Source organism: Thamnophis sirtalis, unplaced genomic scaffold (genome assembly GCF_051295495.1).
Source record: "Thamnophis sirtalis isolate CommonGarterSnake01/CBP01778 unplaced genomic scaffold, rThaSir2_p1.2 scaffold_6, whole genome shotgun sequence".
Lineage (NCBI taxonomy): Eukaryota > Metazoa > Chordata > Lepidosauria > Squamata > Natricidae > Thamnophis > Thamnophis sirtalis.
This window is the reverse complement of record NW_028261386.1, coordinates 68,030,218-68,043,109: the sequence shown is the minus strand read 5'-3', so window position 1 is coordinate 68,043,109 and position 12,892 is coordinate 68,030,218. Positions and strand designations below refer to the sequence as shown.

Sequence of the window (12,892 nt, the reverse complement as noted above, 5' to 3'; positions counted from 1 at the left end):
GTACAGTCAAATCACATTTTATCTTAGAATAATAAATCACTATGTCTACCTCCCCCAGTACAATCCATCCTACTATTTTCCTTAGCCTCATATGTATATTGCACTATAGATGCTAATTTAGCAGGCTTCTGCTTTCAGTATTCTGTTACTTGACTATGAGGCACAAACCTTATAAGGATGTCAAAAGAAAACAGAAAAGATTCCATCTTTGCTATTTACTTTACAACTCTGGCATTTCCTTACCAAGATAAGATAATTTCTATAGTCATACTTTCCCAGAAGGACTGAGAAGAATCTTCTCAAACAGATGCAGCTGTAATGCTTCTGGATAAATATATACAGGATGCCAAACAGATAACAACCAGTTAGGTTGTCTGGTAAGAAAACCAATGCTACATCTTTCAAAGGCCAGAAGTTGTGATTCAAGGATATTTATAAAAAGCATTCTGATATCAGTGATATCACACTAATATCAGTGAGTAGGAATATTTAATAAGTAACAGAAACATTTTTTGTTAAACATTTCTAGCTGATTTATGATGGGGTCATATCGTTGTAGAAGTGACATCATAAAGGAATTTTGCAATGATTTCTTAACTTCAAACTGGAGATAGGAATAAATAGATCCCTCAACTCCAGAATTAGGTTTCCCCATTATTCATACCACCTCGGAAGATCATATCTTACCTTAAACATAATTTCCTTGATTTAATTCAAAATGACAAAATTTATTCATTGATTAAATACTAAAAACTTCAAAAATAGAGTGTTTGATAAGTTGTAAAAGAGATAATTTTATGTCACTGAATAAACATTTAAGAATCTGCTCCAATTGTGTAAACTACTGTAGCTAAAAAAGATTACTATTCATCCATCTCGTCATCAGATATCTTTAATGACTCAAGAGTAACAAAAATACTAATATAACGCTATGCTTTATAAAAGCTGGGACATTAACTTCTCCCTATTCATTATCAGATACTGATTAGCCACAGAAGAATAATTGTTCTTTGAAATGAGACAGCTAATCCAGGCTTTGCTTTGGATAAGAAAATAACTATCAAAGTTTTCTATCTGCCTAAATCTAAGTGCTGTTGTTAGTCAAATGCCTCCATTTGATTCTTTCATAGAATATTCACTGATGTGGAAACAGGTTCCTCTTCACTTGGAACACAGGAAGGGCCAATTATCATGTTAGAAAGTCACAATGTTATGTCTCATTTCTCTTATTGTGTTTTTGAATTTCTATTGCTGTTATCTGTATTCTGCTTTATATGGTGCTCTACCCAAAATAAATAAATAAAATTTCTGTACCCAGGCTACAAATCCAAATTCTGCAGCACAAAAAGAAGTAAAATACTTAATTTTACAATCACTAAGATGGAATCATTTGTGATTTTAACATTTATTACTCATATGCTTACAAATATTAAGTATTTGTATTTTATAGTATTTTATTTGTATAGGTTTTGTAGTTTTATTTTTAACTTTATAAGCTGAGCAAAGTTGCCCTGTAGTAAGGTGGGTGTCCAATAAATGTAACAAATAAACATAAACATATGTTGAAGCCATGGAAGTTCAAAACCAAGGCTCTTCAAAAATTTTGAAAGCGATATTTTTTGACAGCCTTCTTTTGAAGCAATAAAGCAGCTGCATCTTTTTCTGGTCTGAACAAACAGATGTGATGAGTAATAAATTGGATTTGATCCTAATAAATTTAGATTCATCTCAATGAACAGCCAATCAAACTACAGATGTTCCCATTTCTCTCATTCCATTCTGCGTCATGTTCATAGATGTGAAGTACGTCTCATTTGTTGATGTCTCTACTTTATGGAACAACATATGTCCATATGGCGCCAACCCTTGTTATTCTTCAAGTTGTTTTCTGGATCATTCTCCTTAGTGAATAAATGGACAAGTATGATGGTTTTTTTAATTTGTTTATTTGGATGCTCTATCTAGTTTTAGGACCTGTGCAGAAAACAGGTCACATTTTAGGTCAAATTTATGCAGAAATATTGAACATCCAAAAGAATTCATAAACTTTTAAGTACTACTGTAAGTTACATTTGTAAATAAAGATGTCTCTTGCATAGACTATACGTAGTTCTGCCTCAATTAGCTAGAGGAATTTGTCCAGTGTTTTAAACTAGACATTCTTATTATGAATGTCAATCATATCACACAGTAGAAGGACATCACTACATACATGAGCCATAGTCCATTACTATAATATCAAGAAGCTATACTTCGGTTGTGACAGAAGGGACACAACTTTGTACACAGCAGAACTTGCAATTAAAACTTGGCATTTAAACAGTTTGCAAAAATCAGGGCAGGCAGGGTAAGGAGAGGTTTTTAATCTCAAATTATAAGGAGTTATTGCTTACCAAAACAAATAACAGTGACTATAGGAGTCAATTATCTCATTCAGGGCACAGCAGTTTCCTGTTTGCTTTCATAATGAATGGATTTGTATTAAAATGTTACTGTAGCTGAAAATGCAGGTAACGTTTTAAAATATACATGCTTTCCACACCTATTTAGTTGAATACGATGCTCTCCTCTAACACAGAAATTGACTCCCGCCCCTTCATCTGCATTTCCCATGAACAAGTGCATTTCCAGAACAGAGGTTTTACATACAGATGGGTAGGTATGGGGTGAACAAAAGACTGTTCTCCATTTTGGACATTATGCAAACAAACTCATGTTATAATGATCTAAGTGTAAGGCGAAGTGATCATTAGTTTCAAAAATGGAATTGAAGACACCCACTTACAAATCTATTAACAATTAAATGAAATATTTTAATATACTAACAATTCATTCTGCAATTCATGTTTGCTTGTTCTGATATGCGTTGTCCCACTTAATTGCAATGACAATGAGAAACAATTCTCTGAATAGATTTTCCAAAATCTATTGTCCCAAAGACCAATTCTAATGCACTGTATTACTTTTGTAGAAAATCTAAGTGACTCCAAGAAGTTTTCTCCAGAGTGATTTCCAAGGAAGGCTTGTAGAAAATTGTACTTTACATTAGTGATGCATAGCAGAGGTGGTATTCATCAGGTTCTGGCCAGTTCTGGAGAACCGGTAGCAGAAATCTTGAGTAGTTCAGCGAACTGGTAAATACCATCTCTGACTGGCCCTGCCCCCATCTATTCTCTGCCTCCCGAGTCCCAGTTGATTGGGAGAAAATGAGAATTTTGCAGTAACATTCCCCTGGAGTGGGGAGGGAATGGAAATTTTACAGTATCCTTCCATTGCTATGCCCACAAAGCTATGCCATGCCCACAAAGCCACGCTCACAGAACCAGTAGTAAAAAAAATTGAATCCCACCACTGATGCATAGGAATAAAGAAGATTTATTCAGAGCAAATATATTCCATATCTGTTATTTTCCTATGTCCCTGTGTAATTTATGATTCCCAACAGTGGTCCACAGAAATGAGCCTCTTCAATACATCTTAATGTAGGAGGGAGAAGAACAGGCATGTGCAGTCAGAGAATTGCACCCTCTCAAGAATCCAGAACATAATTCATGCATCCATGAAATCCTGAACTCGCTGCAGTCCAGCCAAGTCCTTTAGAATTTATGATTTATGAGCTAATCCTGAGAGTACCATCGCCAGCTGCTTTTCCAGGTTTCATCACGCACACACTGCACATGCATGCAGCGGCCAGATGTTCTTCTGGGTTCCGTTGCACACATGCACATCGGCCAGCTGTTCTTCATGCTCTCTTTCAGATTCCAGTTCTCCAGTATGTTTCAGCACTTGGTCAGTGGTGGGTTTCAATTTATTTTACTACCGATTCACTCACACAATGCTTCTGCGCATGCGCAGAAGTGTCCAGGCAGGTGGGTGGAGCCTCCCACTGCCGCCACTACCAGTTCGCCTGATCTGAGGTGAACCGGCAGAAACCCACCTCTGCACTTGATGCCGAAAAGGTTAGCCATCACTGTCCTACAGCTACACGGAAGCCGCAACTTAGCAGTCATGGAGCCGAACAAACATTCTCTGAAGATCAGAGCAAAACTACCACAGAAGTGAGGTGGTGAACAGACTCTGGCTAGCTGACTGCTAAGTGGGCATAGGCATGTGGTATATGTGGCTCTGGCTAGCGAACATGAGGAGGATTAAATAGTGGGCTTCCACAGGTCACCAATGACCTGCAAAGAAGATATTTCTTTCTTTCTTACATTATCTCCTGCATTAAATTCTTGAAGGATCATCCACCATAGTTGGCCAAATCTTGTTGGTGTTGGACTTCGAGAGATGTACAACAGGATCCTTGATTGGCTACTGTGATTAATTAGTTCAGCACTGTTCCTCTATACATGCATCTTGCAGTTGTAGCACAATGATTCTTAAAAGGAGGTTTTCAGGCTACAGAGTACTCTAATATGGACAACTAGGTGCTCAACTAGAATTTTGAGCTATACAGCACAGACCCTTGCAACATTGTATCTGAAAGCAACAAAAGGTAACAGTAATCCCTGTCAGTTGTGATTGTCTCTAGGGCTCGATGCTCATCTCACTTTCTTGGCCGAGGGAGTCAGCGTTGCCCAAAAACAATTCCCATGGTCATGTGACCAGTATTATTATACGCCCAATATACATAGAACTCTGTTACTTCACCACCAAAGTGATTCATATTAATCTACTTATATTTTCAAGCTTTCAAACTGCTTGGTAGGAAGGTGCTGAAAGCAGCAGGGTGATATAAATTGCCCCATATACCCTAGGTATCAGTGATGGTGTAATGAAGCTAATATGAATGTCTCTACAATACAGGCACTGGAGGAGCACATGCTCTGTTGTTTCTGTGTATCCAGAGTCTCAAGGGCATTGTCTCTCTGGGTAAGGAATCTTTCTATATTGGTCTTTGAACACATCTTGAGGGGAGGGCATGACATTATGCCAAAGTAAAGGTCTTTTAGTGTTTAGGTATTTTAAGTTTAATAAGGTATGCCATAAGGGGGGCACAGTACTTGTTGGATTCACTGGCAATAAAATTTGGGGTCCTAACTAGGTCCATTTGGTGCACTGTGCCTGCTATACTCATGCTTTGGCCTGATTGTATGCCATTCTAAGTAGAACACATGGAGAGAAACCCAAAGCTGATATTTTAGTTGCAGCTGTTGCTTACATGTGGATTGAAAGTCATTACTCACAAACATCAGAAGTATATTCAATCAGATGGAAGGTCTCTCTAGCCCAGCATTGTGTGGCCCAAAATTACCTATCACGTGCTATAAAAATTTCCAAGTAGGTCTTACAAGTTCAACAGCATTATCCTGCTTGTGTTTCCCAATAAACAACAGCAGAACATTTTGTGAGACTCCCAACTAGCATCAATAGTAAATCACACCCCTGATACTTTCAAGATTTAGCTTGTCCACACTCAGCAGAAGACTCTCAAACACAGATTAGCTAGATTAGAATCTTTGTTGAAACTAGAACAAAGCTGCACACAACAGCTGATAGTTTACTATTAGAAAAAAGATGTAAATGATTTGTATACTCCTAAACTTGTTATTCCTTCCTTCTGTCTTTTGGAATTAATGGATCCTGGCAGAGTGCTCCATGGTCTTAAAGCCAAACAGCTGTTGCATGTGCACATAAGGTCGCTTCTGCCCCAGGAACCGTTCATTGCAATTTCCAGCAGCTTCATTATAGGTCAATACAGTATTTACATTGTCTAGTAGCTATTGGGAGCTTTACAGCAATGTTGTGACCTGCAATACTTTTATATACTTTTTCTAATTTTTCTAAATTAAAAAGAACCAGATTTATAAATGTTCAGAATATCTCATAAAATTAGTAATTCAAATAACCAAGAATAATGGAGGAATATGACGCAGCATGAAAATATGGAAATATGAAGAATTCTTCATCTGATAGCATATAAAAGACAGTACTGAAGATGCCTGATGAGCAGATTCTGACAGATAAATTCTTCAACTGCAATGGAATCACTATCATAAACATTAACATAAAACCTCCCAAAAAATCCAGGTCTTGACTGGTATATATAATGTATCAGCTCCTCTTCTACTGGGAAGATTTACAGGGCTGATACATTGAACTTATATACAGGCATGTTAAATGGAAGACAGTCATCCCTTAAACACCTTGGTCTACCAAACTACTTTGAAAAATAGGGTAACCAAGGGTGTCTAACCTGGGCAACTTTATGACTTGTGGACTTCAACTCCCAGAATTCCCCAACCAGAATGGAGTTGCTCACAAAAGACATGGTACTGTCTTTTATGTGCCATCAGATGAAGAATTCTTCTTTGCCATACATGTCAACTGTTGAGTCTTTATCTTATTCCATATTTTCATGCTGCTTCATATTCGTACTTTATTCTTGGTTATTTCAGTCCCTAATTTTATGAGATATGCTGAACATGTATAAATATTCCATTTATAAATATAAATATACAAATGTTAAAGTTGCCAGTGTAGGACACCTCAGGTGTAAACCTTGGATTTCCTGAAAATTTATTCAAAAAATGAATGAATGAAAGAATGAATGAATGACACAGCTTTATGAAAATGGCATACACAATCTCTAAATAAATGCCTTTCATTACTTGCTACTGTAAGATTTCCTTATCATCAAGCTGAATTTCTGGTGACTTCAGCAATACATCCATATGGTAACAATATGGAAAGAGTTTAACTACCTCTGGGATTTTTTTTCAACTCCAGCTTACAAACCTAGGATTTCCCAATGGCTTCCCATCCAAATACATGTAATCCTTCACTTACAACAATTCATTTTGTGATCATTTAAAGTTACAACGACACTTTAAAAAGTGACATGACTGTTTTTCACACTTCTGACCTTTGTAGTATTCCCATGATTGTGTGATCAAAATTCAGATGCTTACCAATGGGTTCATACTTATGACATTTGCTGTGTCCCATGGTCATGTGATTTCCTTTTGCAACCCTTTGCCAAGTAAAATCAATGGGGAAGACAGATTCACTTAACAGCCATGTTATTAACTTATCAACTGCAGTGATTCATTTAACATGTACAGCAAGAAAGGTCATAAAATGGGACAAAACTCACTTAACAAATGTCTCACTAAACAACAGAAATTTTGGGCTCAATTGTGGTCGTAGGTCAAGGATTATCTGTATGCATCTCTGCTTAACTTTTTCAAGAACAGTCACAGTCAACTAAGTGCGACCACCTATTTGAAAGCATTTTATGGGATTTGGCTGTTTGAATGAGATCAGAATGTGCCTGAATATAACAAATCCACATATTCTGAAAGCTTTCAATTTTAAGCACAAGAAGAAAAGCAAGATGACCTACTCCTATCATTGTTCCAATCCTCACCATGCTGAGAAAAACCAAGATCAGATCAAATCAAGCTAGTAATCAGCATGAAAGAATAATCATGGATTAGATCTGTGGCTTGAACTGTACTAAGAAAGGAATGTAAATATTTAGAACAGAACAGGGTCTGCTTTTTGTGCTGACATGCATGAACATTACTTTATTTGCATGACCTGCAACTTCAGTGGATTCAACTGCTGAAATGATAGTAACAACTCCTTTTCTAGTTAGGATTGTGAATCTTGGAAAAAAGAAAACAAAGGACATCTGCTTTCTATTTTGCTTGGAATTAGCAAAAGTCTATCCTAATTGCCAAAACAACTCAGAACAAATCCTTCCCACGGCACCCAAAACATCTCGTTGCTTTCCTCCTGAATAATTTCTTTTTCTGATATTCCATGCAATTTCTCAAGCATTGACATTTTATTGAAAAAATTCTACTTATATCAGATCACCCCTGGTTCACAGAAATTCAAGGGACACAGTTCGGTTTAGAATAACCTGATGGAGAATAGCTACAAAGAACATAGAAGTTTCTTCTTTATTAGGAATTCTTATTTAAAATCCATACTCCAGGTTTTGACTTGGGGAATCGGTTTGAATTATGAGACTTACAGTAACTGCAAGCTACATGGACTCATGTAGAATTACATTCAATTCAGATGGAAGGATAAAATGGCCCTGAACATAGGCAAGAGCGCTCCTTGCCCAAGACACAACCCAACGGCAGTCATGCCTCTGTAATAGGGACCAGAGAATCTCAACTCAAAGAACCAACAAGCAAAGGAAAACTGTCTCTTGAGATAGACATCTACTTAGCTTTATGGAGGATCAATATGGAAGATTTTAATTTCTCAGACTTTCCGATTCAAGTCAGTTTTTGGACTCCTGGAAACCTCTTGGCAGTGGTGGATTAAGACTCACTGGTGCCCTAAGCACTGAGAAATCTTAGTGCCCCCCCTCCTTTGTATATACTGTACTAATCTTCATTGGGTTTTTCTTTCTTTCTCAACTTTGTAGTGCCCCCTTGGGCCTGGTGCCCTAAGCACATGTTTAGTCTGCTTAATGGTTAATACACCACTGCCTCTTGGACTTGGACTTGTCCCTGCCTTTTTCTGGGGAAGTTTCCCCCCACCCTCCAGAGCTGGACATTGTCTGCTTGATAGGGTTGAGAGAAAGTCCAAGGTCACCCAGTTGGCTTCGGTCCTAAAGCCGGGACAAGAACTCACGATTCCTGATTTCTACCCTGATGCCTTCAACCAAAGCCAGCCATCCTCTCCCTTTTAGGGATGAAGCAGCCGCTTATCAGAGCAGACTTCCTCCTCCTTGGCTGGCAGTTCGAGTAGCAGCAGTAGCAGCAGCCTCTTCCACCCGCAGTGACAGCAACTCCGCTTCCCCCTTCTCCCCCCCCCCCATTTCTCCATCCTCTCGCGCTCCTTCTTTGGAAATCGCATTCCGGGACCCTCCCCTCGCCCCCACATCCTTCAGGACCTCGTCTTTGGCTTGAATCCATTCCCCGCGGCCCCTCCTTCCCTTCCTCTTCCCAGCTCTCTCTCTCTCTTTTTCCAGCCCGATCCCCTTCCCTTTCGCCTCCCGGGCACTTACATAGAGGGAGCGGACGCTCGAGCCGTAGAAGTGGAGCGGCGTGTCGAGCGAGAGAGGCGCGGAGCTGACATCGTCCCCCGCTTCCAACGCCTGGTCGCCCCGAGACAAGCCGAAAGGGAAGAGGAGCCCCTCGCCAGGGGAGCAGCTCCCCGGCGCCAGCAGCGCCAGCAGCGCCCACAGACTCAGCCCCTTCATGGTCCCGCGCTTTTTCCTTCCAGTCGCCTCAAGGGCGAGGCGGCGGGACGCGCTACAAGTTTTAAACCCCGCTGGGGGCTGCGAAGGAAAGAGAGGAGGGGGACGCGTTCGCTAGAATGGGGAACCGACCAATCGATTGAGGATTGAGGAGAAAAGCTACCCTATCGCAAGGCGAGGACTTGCCTGGGCTTCCCTCCCCCCCCCTCACTCCCCCACTCCAAGCCATAAAAGAACGATTCGAAGCGTGGGATCCTTCAACTTCCTCCCATTTCCCCGTCCCCTTTCCCGCCTTCTTCCACGAGCTCCTATGATCCCTTTCTGTAAGACGAGCTCTTCTGTGTCTTACTCGCCTACTTGCGTGAACGGTTGCATATTAATAAATAAATTAACGGAACGAGAAATGTTTTTTTTCCTCATCCTTCCTTTTGCTGGAGAAACTGCCCGGCTGGATTTACGCTAGAGTCGATCAAATGTAAGTGCAACTTAGAACTAAGGAGAAATGTCCTGACAGAACAATTAACCAGTGGAACAAATTGCCTCCAGAAGTTGTGAATGTCCCAACACGGGAAGTCTTTAAGAAGATGTTGGATAGCCATTTGCCTGAAGTGATGTAGGGTTTCCTGCCTCGGCAGGGGGTTGGACTAGAAAACCTCCAAGGTCCCTTCCAACTCTGCTATTGTATTCTAGCCAGAAAAACTCCGTTTCGTTTTCCGCTGGACATCTAGAATTGTTTTGAGCGTTCCGAATTTTTGCAGCTCAGATAAAGTAACCGTCCCTTATTATGAGCCCTCCCAGTTTGCCATCATTTAATGGCTCGGGTTAGGATGATCGCTTCTCCTTTGTGGATTTGCTTCATCCTTCCCTTTTTTTTTTAAATAGAAAAAAGCATCTGGAAAAGCATCTCCTGGTAGAAAAAGTGCTGGGGGGGGGGCAAATGCTCCTCTTAGACTTAAGACACTTTAACAACAATGCAATGTTGCATTTTTGAAGTATTTGACAGTATTGTTTGTTTAATTAAGTGCTATGTACACTGCCCAGAATTACTTTCATAATAAAACCAGATGAAGCCAAGGTATTGTCACCTTTGCCACCAATCTAAAGACAAATGAAAAACAGGACAAGCAAATCCTTTCTTCCTTCCAGCTGACAGATATTCACTTTCTGTTCTACCCTCAGTCTTCAGTTCATGCAGGCTGCATTTCCGGGTAATTTTCCTCCTTGCACACATAGCTCTTATTTATAAAGGGGAGAAATGTAAGATGTCAAAGCTCCATGAATCTCTAGAACCGCAGGAAGAAAATTTAGTTATTTAGAACAAAGATGAGGCAACTTCCACTCATAGTGTAAACAGTGTCCATAAGTTGCAAAACATTCATCTTACAAGTACTGTAGAAAATTTCTCTGTGTGTCTGTGTGTGTGTACCTCAATATAGTCAGAAATGTAGTGTATCGGCTCATAGAAAAACAGAGATGATGGGATTTATCCTGTGTAGGTGATTTTCGAATGGTGTAGGAAACTTGCATGGAAGAAGCCAATGGGACTTCCATCATCTTAGATGGCACATATTCGATATGTTACTTGAGTCATGAGAGAGACCTACTCTGTTATTTACTAAGACATGCCCTTGGAATTAAAAAAATCTCTAGCCCGGAGCTTTCTTTTGCATATCAAAAACTGATCAGAGTTTATGACTTTTCTGCAAGAAAATGTAGTAAATTTTATTCCAATCTTTGTTTCTTCAACGGTGTAATTGTTGGGAATCATGTGGTTATTGTCCTTAAAAACAAAACTGGGAATCAGAACTCCCTAAAGTCAAATAAAATACCTAAAGTGTTAAGGCTGGAAATACGGTAACTGTATTGTATGTATTATACTATATGTACAGTATATACACAAAAATAAGCAACAAAATTGAATAGGAAAATAGGATCTAAAAGAAATTTTAGCTCTATGTAGACTAGTGTTTCTTAATCTTAATAACTAAATGTCTGGACTTCAGCTACCAGAATTCTCTAGCCAGCATGCTGGCTGGGGAATTCTAGCTCCAATAAGACAAATCTGAAAACTATTTCTACCATAAACTGTCAAGATCTATGACTCAAAGAAAGAACAACTTTGACTATATAATCCTGAGATCCTGTACATTTCTTTGTTATAGTACAGTGATGGCTAACCTTTTTGTTGTTGTGTACCGAAAGTGTATCTATAATGCATTTCACGACCTCTGTGTGACACCTGCACATTCGTACAAGACCCCCCCCCACTCCCCTTGCCCTCCCATGCATACACATGCGACCCCACACCCCGTATTGGGCCTACTAGGCTTCCCTGCAGCTTCCTGGGAGCAAAAATGGGCCGCGCCACACCCCGCATACCCCATTTTGTAGCCTTCCTGCATCCTCCTGGGAGCAAAAGCCTCCTGCGCTCCCCCGCACATGTGCATGCACCCCCTGCTCTCCTACACATGCATGTGCGGCCACTGCATGTGCCCCACCCCCTGCATGTGTGCAGCAGAGACCCAAATATCAGCTGGCCGGGAGATGCGCGCACTCATGCAGGGTGGAGCCGAGCTGGGTCGACGGCTCACGTGCCATAGGTTCGTCATCACAGTTATAGTATGACAATAAACTGTCTTCCCAAAATAATGAAACTTTAAAAAATGCATTAAACATAGAGTTTTAAATACCCTTATATTGTTTATAAAGAGGAAGGAAATTGGTTATTTTATGTGTTTAATCTTTGTGTTTGAATCACATTATTTTATTAACCACTTTCAGCACCATCCAGTTAATTGAATATACAGTATAAATACCATACAGAAATTCATTTACTGAATGATTTTATATTCAATACCATCCTCTATAAATATGTGGAAAGAAACATGAATTACCGTAATTAAATCAAAACAGTTTACATAGCTGCCTATCTGAAAATTGTGACTCTGTGCAGCACATGTACAGGGATAAAATTAAACATGCACAACAAAGATTAAAATAGTAATGGTGGCCAAAAACAAGCGCAACTTAAATAATAAAAAACAGACAAATATTTGATGGGCTTACCTAACCTCCAGACCTGGGAGATCTGCAATAACAGGGAGGCTCTTAAAGATGTCCTATTTATCTGTTTGTTTGTTTGTTTGTTTGTTTGTTTACTTACTTACTTATTTACTTACTTGTTTACTTATTTATTTAGATATTTTTATTGGTTGATTGATTGATTTATTCCATCAAGTATGAATTAGATAACAGATATACCGTAAGTATAAACATGATTATGAATACATGAAATGAATGCGAATACAAGGGAGTATTAGGACAGGAACGGTAGGCACGCTGGTGCCTAAAGACCTCTTAGGAATGGGGTGAGGTTGACAGTATACAGTCTAAGGTTAAATTTTGCGGGGTTTGGGGAAGAAACCATAATATCAGGTAGTGCATTCCAGGCATTGACAACTCTGTTACTGAAGTCGTATTTTCTGCAATCAAGTTTGGAGCATACGTTTATATCTACTGTGAGCTCATGTGTTGTTGTGATTGAAGCTGAAGTATTCATTGACAGGTAGAACATTGTAGCAGATAATTTTATGCACTATGCTGCTTAGGTCGGATCAAAGATGGTGAAGTTCTAAATTGTCTAAGCCCAAAATTTCAAGTCTTGTGGCATAAGGTATTCTGTTGTGAACAGAGCAGTGGAGGACTCGTTTGATTGTATTTACTGTA

The 12,892-nt window shown here is 39.5% G+C and overlaps 1 protein-coding gene across 1 annotated transcript in view; it reads right to left on the bottom strand.

The window, feature by feature from the left end:
* NID1 (nidogen 1) overlaps nt 1-9,222 on the bottom strand; it is a 60,193-nt gene extending 50,971 nt beyond the window's left edge. Inside the window, exon 1 of the mRNA XM_087718066.1 lies at nt 8,975-9,222. Within this exon, the coding sequence (XP_087574192.1) occupies nt 8,975-9,169 (195 nt within the window). The 5' untranslated portion in view covers nt 9,170-9,222. The remainder of the gene's footprint in view (nt 1-8,974) is intronic.
* Between the last annotated feature and the right edge of the window lie 3,670 nt (nt 9,223-12,892).